Source organism: Scomber scombrus, chromosome 11 (assembly GCF_963691925.1).
Source record: "Scomber scombrus chromosome 11, fScoSco1.1, whole genome shotgun sequence".
Classification (NCBI taxonomy): Eukaryota; Metazoa; Chordata; class Actinopteri; order Scombriformes; family Scombridae; genus Scomber; species Scomber scombrus.
In genome coordinates this window covers 8,870,027-8,894,434 of record NC_084980.1, presented here as the reverse complement: position 1 = coordinate 8,894,434, position 24,408 = coordinate 8,870,027, and the positions used below count along the sequence as shown (strand labels likewise).

Genomic DNA, 24,408 nt, shown 5'->3' with positions numbered 1-24,408 from the left:
TTGTGTACAGGATCATAGGAAGTTTTTCTTCCCACTCTCGGGTTCGGAGACGCGGATCTGGATCTGAGGAGATTGTGCGTCTCTTAGAATTTTCTCACAGACTGGGAACGTCAGACTGGGAGGACTGTGGCTCTGGTAAAGACGAGCAGCAGCCTCTGGCAATTTAAACAAGCACAATTTTTTTCTTCCCTTTTTTCTTTTTTTGCACCTACACTCAACCAGACTAAGGAATTCAGGATGCGCCGCTTTGACAAGCTGAAAAAGTCATTCCCCTTCCTGGCACACTTTCATGTATATCGAGTAAGTCTGGTGTCTACTATGCGTGTCCAGTCTGGGATTTTTTTGCCCTGTGGTAATATGACACAGATAGTTGTAGCTATAGTCAGCATCATGTGGTTAACTCAGATGTTAGAATACAGAGTTTGTATCATGAATAAGGTATGGTGGAGGTCAGTTTTGTGTGTGTGTGTGTGTGTGTGTGTGTGTGTGTGTGTGTGTGTGTGTGTGTGTGTGGACCCTCCAGCTGGACTGAGGCAGTCCTCTGGGAGGGTTGTTGTTATTGCAGCAGGATGTTGGAGCAGAACAGATCTGATACAGGACATGGCTTTGGCCAGGAGATGTGTGTGAGTGAGTGAATGTGTGCGTGCATTTCTCCACCACCATGAGGAATGAGTTCAGGCCAGAGGCATTTCTCACCAGGGACATCATGTTGTTTCTCTGCATCTAAATTCCTACATCCCTCCTTTCCCTTCTGTCTCATTCTTCTAATTTCTCCCTTTTTTCCCGCTTAGTTTTCCCTGTTTTTCGGCAACAACAACTGAAAACATTTTGGGTTTATTCTGAATTGAGAAATTGGTACACTAGGCTGTGCCCCTTATTTGTAATACTTCTTCCTGTCTGAGAAACATAAATTCATGGAAAAGTTGGCACTCCCTAGTATTTAGAGGCCTAATCCTGGACTTCTGACCTTGGTTGGGATTCCTCACAGTGCTGCCACAAGTGTCACCCAGGAGTAGATCATAGCATTCCTCCTGCTTCCCTCACACCCCACCAATGTGCATCTTAATCCTATTGAAGGAGAATCCAAGATGTACTATAGTATAGAAACCAAGTATCTGTGAGTGATAAGAGGTTTTGCATAAGTCAGCATCAATATATTTTAACAATTCTGCACGACTTTATCAGGTTAACCTCGACCTAGTCTATTACTGGATGTGTGACAAGTTATTTCCATGCAGCACCTGTCTCAAAACAGTACAAAAAGTGTGATGCATATGCTTGTTAAATGAGTTTTGTAAATTAGGGGTTTAGCAGAGAAATGTAATATGTGGGCTTGCGCACCTTGATTTTGACCCCTGATGCCTAAGATATGACACTATCATGGAAAGAGGCCCGAGAGGAAGCTGACTTGCGTCTTTGGCACCGTCCAGTGAAATAACACTCACATGTTGACTGCCAGGGAAGATCAGACTCGGGGCTGCATTGTGGAGGATAAGTGGAGAAATATTTCATGGTGTATATCCCGTGTAGGAAAATGTGTACTAAATACAAAAATGCTTTTTCATATATGTAAAAACACACAGAAAAATGTTCATTTGTTTGAATGCTTCCAAGTATAACTTTAGCTTCACACTCTCAACAGTGTTGAACTGCAGACTATATGAACATGCAACATTGGCACAGCTTAACACTGTAGTAGACCTGCCAAACAGGCCGTTGTATCGTCTTTCTCAGGGTAAGGGTCAGGCATGATGCAGCAAAATGCAAAATATGAAAACGGATTCAAATGACTGCAGCTGTAGTTAATCCTAAGGCCACAGGCATTCAATGCAGCTTGCATCTCTCTACAGTGAAACTAGACTTACTTATTGACCTGCTTGTGGTACTGTACCGACTTCAAACAAACCAGAAGATTTCTGCTCCAGCTAACATCAAAGAAGGTTCTCACAGTGCGGGATGGAGCAGAAACAAACCCTGGCTTTTTTCGGTTGACCTGTTAAAGTGTGCAAAGCTTCCTGCTGACTCTGAAAGCCAAAGCTGCACGTTCAGGTATTGAAAAAGAGATATCAGCCGACCTACTTTTAAATGCAATAGGATGAATTTGTATCTGGTGAAGAAGAAATGCACGTTTGGCCAGAGGTGTGACGTAACAAAGTGACGTCTGAGAACAACACCTTGAGCTAGTGACGTCACAGCCCTTGATCATTACTGCCCCCTTACGATTTCATCTATGGCTTTTGTCTGAATGTAGACCCTCCTCCTGTTGTGACTGTTTGCAGTTAACATTATCAACTGACCACCTAAGAATCACTTACTGTATAAAATGCCTCCATTTCATTTGCTCTGGGTCAGTCCAGTGTCTCAGACCCACTCTGTGTCAGTGTGCCCACCGATATCCCGGGATATCAATAAACATCCAACACCACAGCAAACTTTGAACAAGGGTTGAGTGATTTTCTTCAACACTGAATACAGACATCTGGCATAACTATTGGGGATTGAGCCCTCCCAGCAGATTGGCCTAAGGCAGACCTCGCATCAGAACTTCGTGGAAAATACAATACTGTTCACTTTGTTGAATCCTTCCTCTGAGAAGCCACGGTGGACATATATTCACATGTAAACTATGACCTAACATTGGGTGTATATTTGTGTGTGTGAGACAGATATATTCTTTTACTCTTTAGGTTACAGCCATTAAGCAATAGGAAGTGACCTCTAACCAAGCCCATTAAAGCCTTTAACTGACAGAGAGGAAGCCGTGACCCCTCTGACACTTTCTTCTAGACCTTTTTAACCTTTCCTCACCCAGCAAAGGGTGTCTTAACTACTACTCAATAGAATGACCTCTAAACCCAAAAGCATCCACCCTAAAGGTCTCCCTGTCAAACTCTGCAGATTACAAATGTTTGTCATTCTTTGTGTTCATTCATTAGGTTTATGGGGCTTTTTCCTATCATGGGAATAATGTTGTAGCCAATATGAGCAGATGTTTTAAAAGGTGGTTTGTTAATACCTGTCATGACATATAGAAAGAAGCACAACAGGATTTATGCTGAAACTTAGCTAAATGTTGTACTAGTTTTAGCTGGTTACATTAAGCAGACAGTGAAGGATGATGTTTTAAAGTGGGGCATTGTGTTTTGACACAGAAGATTGATGGTCTGAATCAGTGTTGTATGGAGCGATGCGTACTGTATATTGTGGTCAGATTGTTTTGGAGCCTCCCGTTTGTCTTCACTGACACTTACAGATACCAGATGTGCATCATTCATCTCATATCTCTCTGTCTGCTGTAAGATTGTGATGTCTGCAAACCCAAATACCAACCTCTTTTACCAGACAGTATTTATTATTCTATTTCATTGTCGTTTGAATATTTTGAAAAAGATAAATTGTTGACACGGTGGTATAACACCACAATGATATCTGATGGCAATTTTAAAGTTAAGTCCGTGTACAGGCATATTTTGGCCAATTGATGAGCAGCTCATGTTATATTTGGCCTGTTACCGTCTATGTCCTCCTTTATGTGATGTCAATTTGGGCAACAGTCTACGGTGTGTTTATGTGTGTGTTGCGAAGGTACATGCATGTTTATGACAGGCCATATGTGTATGGTATTTGGATGGTGATGTAAATGTCTGAGCGTCTAAGTAGGTATTTCACTGCGCAGTAAACAGTTACAGTGCCAGACAGCACACAGTAGCTCTGAGCTACTTGTTTTTACAGCAAATAGCCAGCAGCAAAGAATGGTTTATTCAAAGTTACTTCCAAGCGTTGAGAAAACTACTTTAAACTAAATTTCCTGTATCCTGTGTGTGTGTGTGTGTGTGTGTTTTTCCAGAAACTGGGCAATAGCATGCAGTGTGAGGAAGGCACAGAATGGCTGCTGGAGCTGCTGATGGAGGTGCAGCTGCAGCAGTACTTCCTGCGTATCCGAGATGATCTTAACGTCACACGTCTGTCACATTTTGACTATGTCAAGAACGAAGACCTGGAGAAGATTGGCATGGGTCGACCTGGTGAGAAACAGTGTGTGTGAGATTGCACACACAAGTTTTGTTCTGCTTAGGAAAAATATGAGTTTATTTGCTCAGCAAAAGCATGTGTTTTAGTTCAGTTATGCTGAAATCCTGAAAGGTGTCTGGCCTACGACAACATCACATAATATTGAACATAAAAATGCGTGCAAATGAACTTGCAGCCTTACTGTTAAGTTTCTGACCCAGTTCTATGGTAGGCTTGAAACATCTAAGTATGTTGTGATATTGCCTCTGAATCCAGGTAATAACCTGCCTTCCTCTGCCCACTGGCTGCCTGCCCAGTCCAGATGTCCACTTGTTCTCTTCCGCAGGCCTTTTTCTTCCTCTTTCTTATTTAACCACACTAACAGAATGTAGATTACAGTATGTAATCATGGTCCTAAAAGGATAAATCCTAATAACTTTAATCCCCAAATGTTTCATTTATTGCCATCATCAGGTCAGAATTGTCCAGTACTTTGGTGAATGACTAAATACTTGTAAAAGATGACATTCCCATCAGTCTCAGCTGCACTTTGTGTTATGTTAGCAAATGTTATCATGCTAAGACAGTAAACTACGATGGTGAACACGGTGAACATTATCTACGCGAGCATGTTAGCATGCTGATGTGAACATTTAGTTCAAGTGCAGCGTCACATAGTCTCTATTTTTTTCTGATTAGCTGACATGTCATCAAGTATACCCCAAGGGTGGCAGGTACCTAATTTCTTCTCATGCAGTGGTGCCTCTGTAAAACTGTCATTTCCACTCATGAATTATACACTATAGAATCATGAAATCCAACTTTGATGAATAGTTTCCTGGCAATTTTCATTTTTCTTTTGTATGATTATATATATATCCACATTTTCCATCTTATCTATATATATATAGCCTGAAGTATGACTATTGTCAGTGATGACAGTGCTTCATTTGGCTCACTCTTAGAATAGCTGGAACAAATCCTCCATTACTAATACCCCTCATATCATTTTAAAGTCACAACTGGTAATTAGGCACAATAGGAAGGGACACGTCTTTTGTCTGTGGTGTGTGTGTGAAGTGGATGGCAGCAGTAAATCCATTTACTGAAGCCCTTAGGGCCTCCACTACAGAGCCGCTTAAGACTAATTACACCCGCTTTTCTTCTGCTCATATATTCCCTCACATCTCTCCTCTCCACACAGCCTCTCAAGCTTTTCTTTTTCTTTTCTTTCATATCTCCAATCTCTGCTCGCATACAGTGCAGAATGGGTGTGTTCTCCCCTCTTCTCTCCTCCGTCCCTGTTTTTTTCTTTGTTCACATTTATATCAAAATGTAGCTTTAATTTGCTAATTACTTAAAATTCAATGTGGTATTTCTCTTTGAGTCCTAACTGATCCTATACTGTAGGTTTCGACTGTGTTAACCATCACTACATTTTCCCTTTTGTCTTTTATTCTCTTGATAAAGGGCAGAGACGACTGTGGGAGGCTGTGAAGAGGAGGAAAGCAATGTGCAAGCGCAAGTCTTGGATGAGCAAGGTGAAGCATGACAGACATAGACAGACACAACACACACCCACACATATATAGGACTCATTTATTATGGTACATGGTATGCTTGACATTATGTCGCCACAGTGGCGTCTGTCTGACTGTCTGTCTGTATCTGAGCACAATAACTCATGAACAATACGTGGTGGAAACATTTGCTCCAAAGCTTCCCCCTGTACAGTTGAAAAGCAATTTTCTGGGAACTGCTTCATCTCCTTTATACTATCATATAAATTCAACATGAAGCTACAACTAGCAGTTAGTTAGCTTAAGGGAAGCTGCTAGCCTGGCTCTGACCATAGGTTGAAAAAAAGCTCACTAATTCACATGTTATATCTTGTTTAATTAATCCAAAGTGTAAAAACTACACTGTGGTTTTAAAGTGGAGTTATATTTGTTTCTTGGCTGGGATCAATAACTTCCTGGAGTCTTGCAACTGTTCAGACCCAAGAAATAATCAAACACATACCCTCCATAAAATTACAAACTTTTCTATTTAAGTATTTGTACAGATTAAACTAACAAGATATTACTAGCCGTTTCCCACCTTTTTTCCAGTCTTCGTGCTAAGCTAAGCTAACTGGCTGCTGGTTGTGCTTTATACTAACAAAGGAGAAGACTGATACCACTCTCATATCTGTTAAACAGCCTACTCAAAAAAGTTTTTAACAATTCCTTGAACATAATAACTAAAATACTGCTTCACCACAATGGCATCTGTTAATGTGGTGCTAGATTGTTGTGTGTGAATACAAAGTTAATGTTACAGTGGCTTTAAATTAGGATTTTACTAGTAGTGGTGATGATAGTTTGTGAATGGTGTTAAAATCATATCATTAAATCATATAAACATTAGATGTGACATTACATCATAACTCATGGGATAACCATCCGCCATCTTACCTGGGTATTGTTTACAATTGCCACCTATGTGAGCAACTATGGTTGTCGGCTGTGCAGTACCTAACTTCTTTACTAAAAGGACCAAAGAGACAGGGAGGCTGGCACAATTATGACATGATCTTTATGACTGATGATTTATTCACTTGGAGCTATAATAATCAATATTCTAAACAGGCACAGTTGTCTTACATGTATTACTTTTAAATAAAAAACAGTATTGGTTCCAGTTACAGTACAGCAAGTTTAAAACTGGACCCAGGTAAGATGGTTGCCACATGATTCCATCCCAGAATAGCAAGTCATTATGACACATGGCATCTACACTGTGTCTGAAATCGCATACTATGCACTACATACCCAATATGTGTACTATCATTCAACAGACTTTTGTGTGAATAAACAGTAGTATGTATTTTTTTCCAAATGCACTGGGCTGTAATTATCACATCACTATCTGAGAGCCTCATGGCCAGTTGGAGATGCATAACCATGGTAGCCTGCGCTAAACATTAATACTGAACTACTTTAAACAATATGTTACACCAAGCAAATTGAAACCTTACTTTAATTTAGGCATTATTGACAATACCTTGGTTGCTGTCCACCATTGTCTGTTAGATTGTTGTTGTCGTCACTACTGCATTTCATAGTGGAACATTTATGCTGGCGTAGTGTCTAGTACTTACATACTGTAGTATTTCCCCAGAAATGGTATGCACTTCACATAATGGTTTCATACTATGGTTTCGGACATACTAAAAGATCTCTCATACCGTTTTAGCTTCCTAAATAGCATGTTAGTATGAAATTTCAGACGCAGTCTTAGTGTTTTATATCTACAGCTGTTTTTTCCCCCCTTTTTTTCCTTCTTTTTTTTAAAATAAAAGATGTGTGCGGGTGCATTTGCAGTGAAAATTCCTCCAGAGAGCAGAACAGCTTGACCCTTCACATGAGTATGAGCACGTCCACATTCAGACGCAGACAAGAGTCAAGTCATGAGAGTTGGTGACAAAAAGATTCAGAGCATGCTGCATTCACAGAAATGTTGTCTCATGAAGTATAAAGTTTCCATTTAAAGAGGCAGAACCGTGTTTGACAGTAACTTATTCCCTTTTTTACATACTAAAGGCTAAAAGATAGAATTAAACTGATTAAAGATACCTTATACAAATGCTCACACAAACACTGATACACCTACACACATCAAGGCTCAGAGGAATGGAATACTGCCTACATGTGTGTTTGTATGTGTGTGTATGTGTGTGTGTGTGTGCGCGTGCGTGTGTGTGTGTTTGTGTGTGTCTGTTCTCAGTGCAAGCTGCAGTGCCCAGAGGAGGGTGCTTGCTGTCTATAATTACACCTGTCTGTTTCCGCCTCTGGCACCGTCCTCAGCTAGAATAATCTGCTTCCTCAGCCCCTGTGTGCGCGTGTGCCTGTGTGTGTGTACGTCCGTGCGTGCTGCTCTGCCATCATCAGAATCTTTTGAATGTCGAGCCTCCTATTTGAAAACCACTTACCACCAAGACAAGCACACACACACACACACACACACACACACACACACACACACACACACACACACACACACACACACACACACACACACACACACACACACACACACACACACACACACACACACACACACACACACACACTCTCTCAGACGTACATGCACAGTGACCACAGAGATGTGGTGTTTTTAAAAAGGTCTGCAGCATTATGTCATGTCTGGTCCAATGTGAATGTGAAACCACACACCGCTTGCTACTGTTTATATCTGGCCAGTCAAATGTATTTGGCACTGGGGATTCATTGACACCTTTTTTTTCACTGACAGTACCATTTCTGAGTACTGACATTTGTTTATCACCAAATAACTAGTTCAAATTCATTCACTTTATTGGACAAAGGTTAACTAACCGTATTCCCTCAAATAGTGTCCGAGACCTTTATTTACCTCAACTGCAGAGGGTACCATAAACCAGGGTTTATTTGCTCATATTTAGTACGAAGCCTCCTGACCAAGGCCCATTAATTCTTCAGAACAATTTCACTTACATTATATCCAATACTGTCCTATCCATATGAAAGACAGAATTGGTTGCATGTTAGTTGATGTCAGATTTGATTTTTGAATATCTTACTTGATAATAAGTTATCTCCAGTATCTAACAGCAACATCAGTTTCTGTGCATTCCTATTTTGGTAAACAGTCTTATTTAGAGCCTCTAAACAAAGCTTTCCTTTAATGGCGTTGCACAGGATACACATTGAACAAGTTCAAATTTAGGGGAAGAGACTCACACAAACATGAACACATGCACACAGAAACATTCAGGTCACTTAATCTAATAGTGCTTCCTAATGAGTACTTCCTAACAGCTAAGTAATTCCTGCTGTGTTGTCAGTGTTTCAGCCAAGAGGCAGGAAATTTCTCTCTCTCTCTCCCCCCTAATGATAAGTGTGTGTTTGTGTGCATGCGCTCATGTTGGTACATATGCATAGTTGCTTACTGACTGCATAGTAATTATTGTTTGTTGAAAACGTTCTAACATATGTGTTGCACAGTCATTATTCACCACATACAACATTAGTATTAGTGTGCACAGGGTGTGTGCCTGTACTAGTCATGCTTTGAAGGGGTGATGGTGACAGTTTCTTATGTGAAAGTGGTCCAATTGCTGGGCACTGGACAGAATTGGACATTTCAACCTCACACTCCACAACCCCCCCACGCAGAGTGTGTGTGTGCAAATATGTGGAAGATGAAAGCATGAAACAGGTGAAGAGGTTTTCTGTTTGGTGAAGGATGAATTTAGCTTCTGCACTTGAAGTACATCTAGTGGTTCAGTGGGTATGTAGAGGGCCCCGTAAGAGCTAAAGTGTCCTATTCCAATGTAATTTCAAAGTAAGTTAAGAACAGTACAAATAGCAGCTAAATTAGGTGAAAATCACCAATCAACTGGGCAAACAACACAGATGCTCTCTTCAAGAAAGGACAAAGCAGACTGTTCTTCCTCAGGAAACTGAGCTCCTTTTTAACGTGTGCAACAAGCTACTGAGGATTTTTTACCGGCCTGTGGTAGCGGAGGAGGCATCAAGGCTGGCGATGTCAGAAAACTTAATATGGTCAGGAAGGCCAAATCTGTGGTTGGGCTGGAACTGGACAGTCTGGCAGTGGCAGAGAGGAGGATGAGCAACAAGATCAGTGCCATCCTTGACAAACCTTCTCACCCACACTATGATGATCTGGGGCTCATTCAGTCACGGACTAATTCCACCAAAGAGCAAGACAAAGCGCTTCAGGCACACATTTGTACCCACTGCCATCAGACTGTACAAGAACTGTCACAACAGGATGACTAAAATAGCTGTGAGGGTCCACCGTCTCCACCTCACTCTACACACTCACAAACTCTTTCATCCTCTGTATATGTATGAATGTATGTGTGTGTGTATGTATGTACTATAAATATGTGTGTATACTTTGTGTATTTATAAGCATGTATGGTAGACTTTCCCTCAGACTTTTGGACCCTACTGAATATATCTATAGCTACATCTACCAGAACCATTACTTCTACACATATTTTGCACAACTAACTCTCGTTTTACAACCCATAAGTCAGGTCATTTAGCCTAAGTATTATAATATGTATAATGTTTATATTTTATATAGATTGAATTCCATTTACTGAACTTTTCATGTTGCTGTGTTTATTACTGCTAGTTTTATCTGTTACCTTGTTTCCTACACTACTGTAATTTGAATTTCCCTTCCAATCATATATTATATACATTGACCCATATTAGAGCCCATAGTATCATTAATTAGCAGTTAAATATAATACATTTTATTTATTTATTCTTAATTGAAAACTATACTTGCGTACAACAGAATGTGGTCTTGCCACTTTAAGATAATGCATGTAAAGATAATAGTGGAATAGATATTAAATAGTAGTATGTGAATAATAATAGATAAAAATGCAAATTCCTCAGGAACTATCATCAGTATCCAATTTATTATTACTTTTGGCTGGCTACTATTTTACATTCTTTTTCCACATTATTTCTCTTATACACACTCACTCTTTTTCTCCCTCTAGAGGTGTTTAATTTTCCACTTTTGCTTACCTCATTGCACAGCCAGCTTCATTCTGTCTTTCTCTCTAGGTGTTTAGCGGTAAGCGCCCAGACGGAGCAGACCTCCCCCAGCAAGGCCAACCGGCCTCCTCTTTCCGTAAGCTGTCTCCCACGCCACCTCTGGGCCTGGGGGAGGGAGTCCTGGCCACACAGCCTGGTGGCAGTGCTCCTCTTGATGGTCAGCAGCAGGCTCTGACCTGCCTTATCCCAGAGAAGGACTTGACGCTGCTTGAGAAGCTCGGGGACGGCTCTTTCGGTGTAGTGAAGAGAGGAGAGTGGCTGACACCTGCAGGAAAGGTGGTGAGGAGACCCATTCCTGTTGAATTGATTCATTTCTCTAAATAAGAAAAGAAAACTCATATGTAGGATATATTAATGAGAGGTTAGGGGCATGTTCACACTACTGTAGATCTTTTGCATAAAATGTGCCGCTTGTTTGCATTTTATACTAATGCAGTAATAAATAAAAGCATGTGTAACTCTGTGTGCGCTACCCTTTCTTTATGAAGAGCTTCTGAGAATGTGATTATTGCGGCTTTTGCCATAAAAGTTGTGGGTAAAAAGACTGAAAACTATGAATGATTTTCAAAGTGTGGAGGAATTAAATTAAATAATCTCTTTTTTGTCGATATGTCTAAAATCCAACTCTGTATTTGACATTTAAAATCGTTGTCCTGCTTTGCAGCTTAACGTAGCTGTGAAGTGTCTGAAGACAGATGTGCTCAGCCAGCCCGATGCTCTGGAGGACTTCATCTGTGAGGTCAACGCCATGCACTCCCTGGACCACCAGAACCTCATTCGCCTCTACGGTGTGGTGCTCACACACCCAATGAAGATGGTAGTGGACACAGAAACGCACACACACAGGGAGTTCTACAAACATATAATACATACACACACATTTGTCTTCATATCCTTGGAAGGACACTCGTTGACATAATGCGTTCGTTATTCCCTTACCCCAACCTTAAACATCACAACTGAACTGAACATAAACCGAGTTTTAATCCTCAAATTGTCCTGGTACTGTACTGGTTCTATTAAAGATAGAAACACACACACACACACACACACACACACACACACACACACACACACACACACACACACACACACACACACACACACACACACACACACACACACACACACACACACACACACACACACACACACACACACACACACACACTCTAACTACACTGTATAAACTGAACAGAAATGTGTTACAGATGGTTGAAGTCAGCTCTTGCATTTCAAAGTGAGTGATGGGAGGATGGAGGAAAGAAAGGAGACAGGAAGGGAGGAGTACAAGTGAATGGAGGGCAAAACTAAGGGCTTACATTTCTGCTTTGTTGTTTTCAACTCATTGTTGTGGTCTGCTCATTTCCTCTGTGGTATTTAAGGTTTAGAACGTTTCTCTTTTTTGGTTTCTTCTGTTTTTGTCACAACACTCTACTTTTTGTTCCACATATTTCTATTCTTACTCCCCCTTTTCTTTTCCCCTTTTCATCTTCTAATATTTTGCTATTTAATCCCACATTCCTCCTTCCTCTTTTCACCCACTCTCTCTCTTTCTCTCCCCATGTTCTGCAGGTAACGGAGCTGGCTCCTCTGGGTTCTCTGCTGGAGCGTTTGCGCTGTGTTCGTCTGCAGGGCCCCGTGTTGATCCACAGTCTATGCCAGTATGCCGTGCAGGTGGCTTGTGGCATGGCCTATCTGGAGCAGAGGAGGTTCATCCACAGGGACTTAGCAGCCAGGTAGGCCCCAGAAAGCAATTTTAAAGGTGGAACTAATACGTTTTGGCAGCTATTTGCTTGTAAGGCTCAAAATCTTTTTATAAAGGGTGGTTTTGATTTTATTCTCTATTTGTTGTTCTCCAATTTTCCGTTCTGGCATTTTTTAATCGCATGTTAAATTATTTAGATTGCCTCTCCCTCTCAACTTCTCCACCCAGAAATTTACTGGCCATTACAGGCAGACTTGGCCTACTAGCAAAATGACTCAATGGTTGGCTGGTTATACTGGGTGGTCTTAAATTATTTCCCAAATTAGTCACTTTCACTTAAGTGTTGACACTGTATGGATGCTTGAGAAAAACTTAAATGGCTGGTAAAAATGAGTCAGTTTCCCCAGTTAAATTAATGATAAAATTGCAATGACTGCACAGTTTAGTAAAAGAATGCCGAACACAAAGAAGTTCTCTCATGCAGCGATTTTCACCCCTGGATCCTTGAGTAAAGGCTTGTTGATTTTATAGTTTGGTTATAACTGTATTTGTCATACAGTCCAGGGTTGAGTTCAGAATAGCACACCACTCACACTATGCACTCTACATGCAGAGTGTAGCTGTTTGGTACATGAAGTATTTGTAATATTGTTGGATCACATTATGTGGCTCAACACTCCACAGGTTTAAATCTAAATTTGTGCATTTAAATGTTTTTTTTTTTTCTTTTCTTTCCTTGTTGTAACAACTAAACACAATCATAATAGCAGGTGGTTAAACTATTATTATATAAGTCATAAAAAATCCTACAACAATAAACTTCATACAGTACCTCATACAGTTTGTAAAAATGTACAAAAAAGTTATTCAAAGTTTGATCTTCTCTCATCAGGAACATCCTGCTGGCCTCAGCTCACAGAGTGAAGATCGGTGATTTTGGCCTGATGAGGGCGCTGCCTAACAACCATGAGCACTATGTCATGCAGGAACATCGCAAGGTCCCCTTTGCATGGTGGGTGGACTAAAGGAGGAACACAATTTAAAACTCTTGTGTTGGATACAATCCAGGGATGGATGAGTGGTTAGAAGTTAGGGTCTGAATCGGATTAATTATGTTGCAAAAAGTTTCCACAGAGAAACCCGATCAGTCAAAGCTGCATTCCAGTTGAGTAGGTAATTGTTATAAAGTTATATAAAGGCTTGCTGGGCTTCTTTGGTTTCTTTGCCAAATTTTGTGTCAACCAAGCAGCTAGCTAGTAATCTAACTGATTTTAGTTTAAGTTTCCAAACACAGTATTTACTTTTATTGTAACCCTAAAGTTAAACACATTCACTGCCAAAAGTGGGGATTGCTTCATATTTACAGATATGTAGATATTTGGTTTAATGTGCAGTCCATGTTACAGTTTGCTGTCTGTCCTGCTGCAGGTGTGCCCCAGAGAGTCTGAAGACCAGAACATTCTCTCATGCTACTGACACGTGGATGTTTGGAGTTACTCTATGGGAGATGTTCACACATGGCCAGGAGCCTTGGCTGGGTCTTAATGGCAGCCAGGTAGACACACACACACACACACACACACCCTACATAAACATGTATGTACGCTGTACTCATACCCAGTGTAACACAGACATATCTTCTTAAATATCCACACAAGTAGTCACATTTACACATATTTACACCTATACATTGTACTTGTTTTGTTTGCCAGATCCTGCATAAGATTGATAAAGAAGGTGAACGCCTCCCTAAGCCAGAAGACTGTCCACAGGATATCTACAATGTGATGCTACAATGTTGGGCTCAGAAACAAGATGACAGACCTACCTTTGCCGCTCTGCGAGAGTTCCTGCTTGAGGTATGACAGCAGTCAATTTGTATTGTCAAAGGTGTTTGTTCATGTGAAATATGACTTATTATTTTCAAACTTTATGGATCTTGTGTTTTCATTAACTCAATGTTCGCATGCAGGATTACTAAGCAAAAGACACTTTATTGCCTAGCTTGATGCCTCTTGTGAGGCCAATGTTCCCTCAGTAATCCATTATTGCATGATTTGACTTTTAACTCCACCTAGTGTACATACTCCAAACTGAAACACCACAGCTGCAAGGATTACAGTTTACAATGATTTCTTCATAAAAGTTTGCCCCAAATTTTGCTTGTGTCTCTTGGCCTGTGTAATTTGGTATTTTAAATGTTTCTTTCTTTCTCAGACGATGCCCACAGACATGTGTGCTCTGCAGGACTTTGACGAGGCAGACAAACTACCGATCCAGGTCAATGATGTCATCACCATCATTGAGGGAAGGTGGGTGTCAATAATAGTTTTACAATTTGAACCTGAAGTCCTTAAAATCAAGAACTTTAAAAACAGTTTAATAGAAAAAATGTATGTCTTAAATTACTATTAAACTAAATCTAAAAACAAAACTCTCTAAGTCATAAAGTGTGGGCTACCCTCTTTCATCCTAACTCTCTACGTGTTTCAGGGCAGAGAACTATTGGTGGCGAGGTCAAAACAAAAGTACCCAAAAGGTCGGGCAGTTCCCCAGGAACGTGGTGACATCAGTTGCGGGTTTGTCAGCTCATGACATCAGCCGGCCACTGAAGAACAGCTTCATCCACACAGGCCACGGAGACAGCAACCCTCATCGCTGCTGGGGCTTCCCTGACAGGATTGATGAGTAAAGACTGTTCATTTTCTCTCAGTTTATAAAACTGTACAGTTATTTTGCACCATTTTGGAAGGTGGTTGTAGTCTGTCCGTCCAGGATATGTTGAATAAGAGTAATAGCACTTCTACACATTCACCAACAGATGGCAGTAGCACATTGCAATAAAATTACAGAAAGTTATTGCAGGTTTATAACAGGCCAACAGACCCCAGATATTGACATTTACTGTATTGAAGTCTGTTACTCTCTTGCTTCTAGTTTGTACCTCGGGAATCCCATGGACCCTCCTGATGTTCTTGGTTTAGACCTCAATTCTGCTCGGCCCACACAGCTACCAGGACGAGCTAAAAGTGAGTAGAAGGCCTTAATGAAGACTTAAAACACGCCACAGTCAAGACCACTTTAATTGATAACCACCATATAATCTGCATTATTTTCACTCATTTGCAAACCATTTTTATGACTGTGATAGCTGAAAGGGGAGCCATGGCAGGAAATGAGGGGAGTGAGATAGAGAATAACCTGTTAAAAGCTTGTTAGCAAGATCTATACTGTGTTGTTGATTGTACCAATCAGTGTCCACGATCTCAGGAGTAAAGATGTGGGTATGACATAATGCTGATGTCATGACCTAAGAGTCAGGAAAGACCAGAAGTGGTAGATAGTTAAAAACATTAACATTTGTATTTTTTAAGTGATAATGGTTTGTTTTACTTCTGTGATTACAAAAAATGATTGATGTATGGGAAGACGTCAGTAAATGAATGCCTTTGGTTTAGTCCCTGTATAAATTTAATCATGTCAGCCATTTACAGAACAATAGTTTATTCTAAACCTGTGTCAGTGTCAGTGTTGGGAGACTCTGTTGTTTACACTTGCATTATGGATTGTGCAGTTGAATTTCAAGGTTGGGGCAGTGTAGATCTTGATTTTCAGCTTCCTGTTTCTTTTCTTTCTGACACTTGCTTGAAAAGCTTTCATATGCAATCATTTACTACTTGCTTTTTTCTATTTGTTCTATTTTTTCTTCTTTTATTTTAAAAAAAATCTGTTTTTCCTTCCCTCTGCGGTGGCGTTATTTGCTTTTATTATTGCAGAGGAGCCTCCTCCCCGCCCTCCTCAACCAGCAGTGTTAATCAAGAGTAAGTCTGGTTTCTCTCAGCAGCTCTTCACCCATTGCACCTGCCCTCTCTGTTCCCTCCTAGCTCCACTCCTCAAAGGTACATCCCATGTTTTTTGTTTTTTGTTTTTCCATCCGTTTTGTCTGTCCTTTGCTTGTTTTTGCAGTGATTTTGTCATCTGCTTTTATTTTTCCTCCCCTAACCTAATTTCTCCACCTTTCCACCCATGTGTCCCTCTAACAGGCGCGCAGTGTCCTAGCTGCACTTTAGGATTAACTTGGAACCTGCAGTTTTTTGGAGTGGTGTGTCTTGTATTTTGTGGTGTGAAGTAATCTTTCAGTGTCATCACTCTCTTAACTCTCCACCGTCACACAAGTAAAGTGATGAAATGTATTGTGTGTTTGTCTCCAGAGCCTTGCTATGATCCGGTAAATGAGGATGAGGATCTGACAGCTGCAGGACTGAAGAGATTATCACTTCGGAAAACGGGTTCCGTCAAAGGCCTCAAACTTAAACCAGCTGCGTGGGTCTCTGCTTCCAGACACGGGAGTATCAGGACTGCAGGCTCAGGCCACAACCCCAAAAGTGAAGTGTCCCTCATTGACTTTGGGGAGGAGTTCGCCCCAACCACACCCTCCCCGTCCCCCGTCATTGAAATTCCGATCCCCTCACTGGCGAAGCTGGCTTTGGAAGCAGATAATATCTTGGACCGCACTCCACCTCAGAGTCCATGCAGGTCACTGCCCCGCCCTCTGCACCCCACACCAGTGGTGGACTGGGACGCCCGGCCATTACCCCCACCCCCGGCCTATGATGATGTAGCCGGGGACGAAGATGATATGGAGGTACGGTAGGAGGTGATACAACAAATATTACATAATGACAAAATTTCATGTGAATGTTCATCTCATGGGGTATCACTTACTTGCAGTAACAGAGTTCCATGTAGCAGAATGTATTGAAGTTGAAAAGTGTCTAAAGAGGAACAATGTGTCAACTATTGGATGTTTCAATGCAACTATAAATGTTAAATCTTCTTTCTCCACAAAGGTGAGCTCCATCAACAGCTCTGAGCAGCAGCATGAAGACGAGCAGAGTGACGTCTGCCACCCAGACGAGGCTTTCTCTTCTACACAGAGGGTGGAGGGTGATGCTACTGTCTCCAGGGGTCAAGACAGACCAGGCTTGGAGGACAACCTCTTTCTCCCCAACAAGCAGAACCAGGCCTCGTCCTCCTCTTTCTCCCAGTCTGCAGAGATCTTCCAAGAGCTCCAGCAAGAATGCATGAGGAGGCTCAACGTGCCAACCCAGAGCTCAATCCCATATCCTCAGACACAAGATGGACACGTGTCCTCTACTGAGGACAAGCCCCAGATCCCTCCCCGTGTCCCCATCCCCCCTCGCCCCATAAAGAGGGGCGACTACACATCTGGTCGCTGGTCAAGGGACCTCTCCCTGTCCCCAACGCCAGCCGACACCACAGAGGATGTTTCAGGACCAGACAAAGACCGACCACCTCAGATCCCTCCCAGAGACCCGTTGTCCCAGCCGGGCTCCAGGACTCCCAGCCCAATGGGCCTGGTGGTGGGCTCCCCCCAGCAGAGAGTCTACTCTGTCAGCCCCACCACCATGCAGGTTCCCCTTACCTCCTGCCCCTCCACACACACCTATGGCTCCTACCTCTCCACCTCTCCAGGAAAACTCATGCCAACTACACACAGCTTTGCCTCAGATCCTAAATATGCTGCACCCAAAGTGATCCAGGCCCAGGCACAGGGGAAGGACTCCGCCAGCAAGGGCCCCTGTATCCTCCCCATCGTCCGTGATGGACGTAAAGTCAGTAACACCCACTATTACCTTCTGCCAGAGAGGCCACCGTACCTTGACCGCTATGGCCGCTTTTTCAGGGAGGCAGAGAGCCTGAATTCCAGCAGCATGGAGGACAGGCATGTGCGGCAAGCTAATACCGCCACCGTCAGACCCATGGTGGTCAGTAGCCAGACTCTCCAAGGACAGGCCCATGGACAGGGGCTCATCCAGCAGAGCGATCTGAAGGCTAATTTCTCCTCCAACAATAACAGCAATCTGGGTGGGACACGGTCAGGGATGAAGACATCAGTTAGTCTCCCTCGTGTGTGTGTAGACGGGCTGACAGCTGCGGTTGTCGCTGCTTCCTGTACCAGGACAGACGGAGGAGGAAACTCAGCTGACAGGGTCAAAATGGTGAGGTCATAGATGTTTGGATTGCTTGCCTTTTACACATATTTTATGAGCCAAGTTGTCAGTGAGTGGTGAAGGCATTATGTATCACATCCACAGTGTTAAACAGTTTTTTATATGTGGGTGGGTATCAAACCTTTGCAATGTGGAACTTACTGAAGTGTATCTTCTGTTTACAGATTATACTTGTCCTCACTAAGGCTACTTTTTGTTGTTTTCTGTAAATTAGACCAAACGTACAGTCCTTAATTCAGACTGCCATCCTGCCTTATTTCTTTACTTTATATTTCTATTGAGAATATATGGTTTCATTATCATACAGCCTAGAACAAAATATTAGACCAATGATACTAGATCACTCTTAACATTGCACTATGTAAGAGGAAGACTTTAGGTTTGATGTAATGAGGTGAAGTGCATATACTGTATGATGTTTGGCATGTGAAACAGTTAATGTAGCTCTTTAGTGCATATAAATATTGTGGTGTACTGTACAGTATTTTGCATTTGATTGTACAGTGAACACAAGGGGGCAACAGAAGGTCATTTTTTATAGGTTGTCCATACAGGCAATAGGGAAAAGTGTGTGTATGTGTGTGTGCATGTGAGCAAATGTGTGTTTCTCTGTGTAGGGCAATAAATGAGTGATTTGACATTTCTGGCACATACCAGTTTTTAACTGCTCAAATATGTCTGAGCAGATTAGCTCCACATTCAACTTCCAGTCAATTATCAGAACCAAATTGTGATTGATGTACTATAGAAAAATGAAAAAATTTTATAACAAGAGATGTGCTTACGAACAGGCTGAACTTGACTTGACTTGAATTTTAAAAGAAAGTTCAGTTTGAATATCTATTCTATACAAACTCTGTAGCATAAAAAAGCATTTATGCATTTTTCCATTTTCCTCGCAGTGAAAAAGCACTAAAATGTTATAAATTCTCTTATCTTATTTTAAAATATGCCACTGTTCAGATAAAGCAAGTATTCATTTTTTGCAGAGAATTGAATTTAAAGAACAAGAGACTGGAGTTTAATTTGGGTTTTTTTGCCGTCCAATAGATTCTGACACCGATTGAACCTGATTAAACTGCAGTCTGAATCACCCAAGAGCTCTACAGTACATTGATCAGGCATTGGCATTTTGTAGTTGATACTGAGATCTTAGGCTGTAAACTAGGTGCACAGAGAGGATGAGATCATAAACCTGTACTGCAGAGGAGTTCATTACAAAACATAGACATGCCAAACATTTACTAGCTGTAGTAGTTGTGGTCAAGGCAGCAGGTGGAAGTTATGTAGTAATTTATTTTATTTTTTTTAACTATAGGTATTAATCTAGTAAGATAAATATGTCTAACAAAAAAAACACAGCTGTTCTTCTGGAAAATCCCATCATGCTCAAACACTTCAAGTATTATCTTGTTGAAATTAGAGGTAGAGAGTAGAGCATATACATATAACACTTTTTTGTTTTGTTTTGATGATATAGGAGGTTGCTTTTTCTGGTGAAACTTGTACAAGTATTATTCTAGTTTAAGTATAAGTACAAGAATATTCTCATGTGGATGATGAATATTGAATTGATACAGATTATTTTATGTCCATGAATAGGGGTGGGGATTAAAATTCTTGTTGGATGTTTCAGAGACTTACGCGGTTGTTGTGTGATTCAGGTGCAGGAGGCAGTTCACGGCGTGACACTAGAGGAGTGCCAAACCGCCCTCCAGAACCACAACTGGAATGTTCAAAAAGCTGTGCATTACCTGAAGGTGAGAGCATATATCAGTATGCTGTTGAAGATCTGCAGCCAGTGGCTGAAAAACGTGTTTGCCATATCATACTGGGATTCTATATGTATCACAGTTCACAAAAGTTTTCATCAAGGTTTGATATGGAGACCATAAACTGAATTATGGTTGTGAAAAATTTCCTTTAACCTCCAATCAGTTTAAAAAAAAAAGTATTCTATTTTAGTCTCTTTATCTCTTACTAGCTCTGTTTTTTTTCACCAACTGGCACAAATTCATTCATTTATCTATCTCTATTTTTCTTTGCACATCATTTCCCATTTCCTTCATGCTTGTATGATAATGAGATGGTAGGTTGAGAGTTTGTTGCTGATTGTCCAGGGTGTGTGCTTTTATTTGTGTGTAAAATCAGTGGAGCTTCGTACTCTTATCTTCATGGTCAAGTGCAAATCTTTTGTACCACAATGGAAATAAGCCTTGGAATTATTCTTCATTTCTTGTCGATATGGATGTGATTTGGTGTCTATTTTCTAATCATATCAATATGTAATAATTTTTAATTTAGTTTTGTTACATGTTTCACTCATCTTTGGACCTCAATACAATTGAAATAACTATATAAACAGTGTTAATAAATAGCATGCCAGACATGAAATAAATGGTGTCATATAAATACAGGAGCAAATGAAAGTAATATTAGTCTCATAAAATTCATTAGGTTACTTTAAATGAGTTATATAAGTTATTAAGCGCTAAAATAAAAAAGTAAAACAAACTTTGACAGGAAAAGTAAAAGTACAACAAACATGGTTTCAGTTTATCCAAACAAAGCCCCTATTATATGGATGAGCGATTACTTTGCAGCACTGCACTGGCAAACACTGCTGTACCAGACGACAGATGACCAATGTGAAAGAAATGTGGTGATATCTTCGGTTGTGACTCCAAAACAGTGGTCCTTCATTGCACTGGGTGGTTCAAACATGGCTGTTGTAATGGTCTTGCGACCAAAGATAGCCTAGGGCAAAGTTTTGACAGTGTCCGAAATGTTGGATAACCATCTCACAATGAGACTGCTGCTACGACCCATATCTACTAAATAACCAACAGGAATGCAGCATGAACTGACTAAAACTAAACTAAACACTTAGTATTAGGGATTAAACAGATAGTTACTGCATGAAAACATTTTTTCAGGTTGTGGGTAATGAAAATAAAATATTCATCATATAAAGAATAGCCTAAATCTTAACTCAGTCCTTCTTACAACAGCACCATATTGTCTACACCCAAGATCTGGTGCAATGTATTTTAGGTATTTTTAATGTTTTTCTTTATGTGTACTGCACCTTGAGTAACAACTACTGTATGAAAAGTGCAATACAAATAAATAAATGTGAACTTACATAAAAACAAACATGTTAAAAATGCTGTGATGTCCATGTCTCACCACATAACGTACCAACCTAAAGTTTCATACATGGTGCAGCCATATACAAGGTTTTGACCTAGACTTGTTTAATACAGGATGTAACCACAAACAGGTAGATATTAAACGTTGCTGAATGTAATCTTATTAGGCTCATATCAAGGCATGATAAAAGCCACTTTGTTGATCCTCTAAGCAAAATCAGGTCAGCAATGACCCTGATATAAATAAAAAGCATTTGACACTAACATGTCTACAGTGGTCTTCAGCACCCTCTCAGCCAGCTGTGTATGGGGCCACTGTGGCAGGATGCTTGATGTGTTTGGATGGCAGCGGGCACAAGGGAACACTTGAGTGCTCTTTAATAGTGGCAGCAAAGTTTAGAGGATAAAGAAGATGCAATCTAAAAGTCTCAGATGCAATCTAAACAACAGAAGTGTGTTTGTGTAAAGATGTAATCATTTTTTACAAAGTGCGTACTGGTGCTGCAATCACACTCGCATGAATAAGTAAAAAGATTATTCTGTCCCCTTGTATCTAACCTCATGACTCCACTGTGTTGTCCTATCTCATCCTTTCTCCCTCCCTATCTTTGGACCCAGCTTCTTAGAGTTTTTGTTTCAACTTTGAAATGTCTCTCTGCAGGTGGAGCAGTTGTTCTGTTTGGGTCTGAGGAGCAGGTCTGAGTGTCTAAAGCTGCTGGAGATGTGTGACTGGAACCTGGAGGTGGCCAGCTCTCAGATGTTAGATAACTATGGATCCACAACGAGGCAGAGGTACAACTACAGCATATATCCTGGCCTATAGCAGTGTTGGCTGAACTTTGGGTACCTAATTTACATCTGGTGTAGATATTTAATCTTACATCTGTGACAATAATGCTTACTGAGTGCATGTTTGGACATTGTTGCCGGAAATTGAATCTGTTCAATGGTGACCTTGCTCCCCACATACTGACATGAGACCAGTTTCTTCGCATTCGTCTTTGTGAAGCATACCATTAAAATGCAAATGCAGGTGAAATGGGTCAAGTGCAGAGGATACATTTCATTTCAATGTATGTGAGTGCTGAGAAATGACAATAAAGAGAGTCCTTATCTTAAAATCTGCTTCATAGCTGGACTTCAGTGCTGGAGATTTCACCCTCCTTCAAATATTAAAATACTGCGAGCGAATTGAAAATTTACCAGCAGATGTTTACAGCAAGGAGACAGGCAGAAGAGTGATGCAATAAGAACACAGTTGTTTTGTTTATTAGTCTTCGGTGAGGCTAAAGATGTAAGTTCTCTGCTTTGTTGAGCAACTACATTTTAAAGAAAATTATATATACCATGGAAATGCTTTTTAATACTTGAACAATGCAGTAGGGGCCAAAAGTCTGAGACCCCTTTCCAATTCACCTGAATCTCACTTTAAGAGTCTCTCTTGTTTGATTTTCTCGATCTAATTCAATGCATCTTCATATTTGCAGACGGTGACAGAAATCTCAAGCTGCTGAGCTCTGATTGGAAATTCATCCGCAGTAATGTCAGAGGAGGTGACTCTGCTCCTGACCTTCCTGTTTGACTCTTCAGCCACACACATCCAATCAGAAGACTGTTATTTGAGTATAAGAATCAAGAACATTGTCACTCAACTTGCACAAAATACCAAACTTCATTACAGCTCCATTTATACTCACCATGGATACAGAAACTTAGCCTGGGGGCAAAAAGGACTTTGGTCTAAAAAGATATGAGATTGTTGCACTTATTAGGAAATAGTTTACCACCATTCATCATCGTTCTAAAGGCAAAAAACGACACTGTCCTTGTGCATTCAAGACTATTTGGTCAGGCTCCTACAGTGTCACAGATTCTGGGTGCTACAATATTGTCAGATCTACTTACTACTATCATCACTGCCACAATTAGACTTTTCTTTTAGTTAAACGGGTACAAATGAGGTTAATAGTACAAATACACAGCTGCACTGTGTACAAAGGTCCACACTTTGCCAATAGGACATCATATTATGCCAAGAACTGTTAAATACTACAGTCTGACTGTAAACTGTTGTTTAAGTAGATTGTACCTCTTCAACATCCAAACAACAAAATGCAAAACTGGTATTTAATTGGCTGTTCAGGCATCAATTGTAGGGAGGTATTAAGCCTGTTTACAGCTATAAACATGAGTAGTTATAGTGAATATGAAGATTGTTGCTGCTGAAATTATGTGCAGGAAAGTGATTGTGTGTGTGTGTGTGTGTGTGTGTGTGTGTGTGTGTGTGTGTGTGTGTGTGTGTGTGTGTGTGTGTGTGTGTGTGTGTGTGTGTGTGTGTGTGTGTGTGTGTGTGTTAAAACATTTAGCTCACCTCCTTAGTCATGATACATTTTTACAATTTGATGAGTCAAAGTATGACCTAAATCAATAAAATTAATGGGGAAAAAAAGATTGGAAAATGTACTTACTTACAAAACTAAATATATGTACAGAATGTGTGGCAACAATTGTATTAAATATTGGTATCTTTTAGTTTTTAATACAAAGCTCAGAGACCAGAGAAGACTGTCCATTACTGGTCAGCATGCTCACAAATTACTTGAATGTGTCTCCCCTTGAGTTAAACACCAATCTGTGACTATTGCCTAATGTGGTTCAAGAAGAAAAATGGCCACCCTGTCAATAGACAACCTCCCCAGAATTGGTCTTCAGTCTTTCCTCATTCCTTCTGTCTAAGCACTTTGCCCACACAGAACTCCTGCGCATCAGCTGAAAACTCCTGCCAACTTGGTATTTTCTGCATGCACCTAGACTACGTTGGCAGCTAATAAGAGCAATGTAGTGAAATTCACCCCCAGGCAGAGATCCAGTCCCAT

The 24,408-nt window shown here is 40.7% G+C and overlaps 1 protein-coding gene across 1 annotated transcript in view; it reads left to right on the top strand.

The window, feature by feature from the left end:
• tnk2b (tyrosine kinase, non-receptor, 2b) overlaps positions 1–23,487 on the top strand; it is a 33,765-nt gene extending 10,278 nt beyond the window's left edge. The window contains exons 2-17 of the mRNA XM_062429811.1: positions 3,848–4,025; positions 5,482–5,552; positions 10,647–10,916; positions 11,302–11,454; positions 12,213–12,376; positions 13,238–13,357; positions 13,774–13,900; positions 14,058–14,204; positions 14,563–14,657; positions 14,839–15,033; positions 15,283–15,374; positions 16,557–16,990; positions 17,196–18,368; positions 20,045–20,140; positions 22,194–22,324; positions 23,020–23,487. Coding sequence (XP_062285795.1) covers positions 3,863–4,025; positions 5,482–5,552; positions 10,647–10,916; positions 11,302–11,454; positions 12,213–12,376; positions 13,238–13,357; positions 13,774–13,900; positions 14,058–14,204; positions 14,563–14,657; positions 14,839–15,033; positions 15,283–15,374; positions 16,557–16,990; positions 17,196–18,368; positions 20,045–20,140; positions 22,194–22,324; positions 23,020–23,026 — 3,438 coding nt within the window. The 5' untranslated portion in view covers positions 3,848–3,862 and the 3' untranslated portion in view covers positions 23,027–23,487. The remainder of the gene's footprint in view (positions 1–3,847; positions 4,026–5,481; positions 5,553–10,646; positions 10,917–11,301; positions 11,455–12,212; positions 12,377–13,237; positions 13,358–13,773; positions 13,901–14,057; positions 14,205–14,562; positions 14,658–14,838; positions 15,034–15,282; positions 15,375–16,556; positions 16,991–17,195; positions 18,369–20,044; positions 20,141–22,193; positions 22,325–23,019) is intronic.
• The last annotated feature ends 921 nt before the right edge of the window (positions 23,488–24,408 follow it).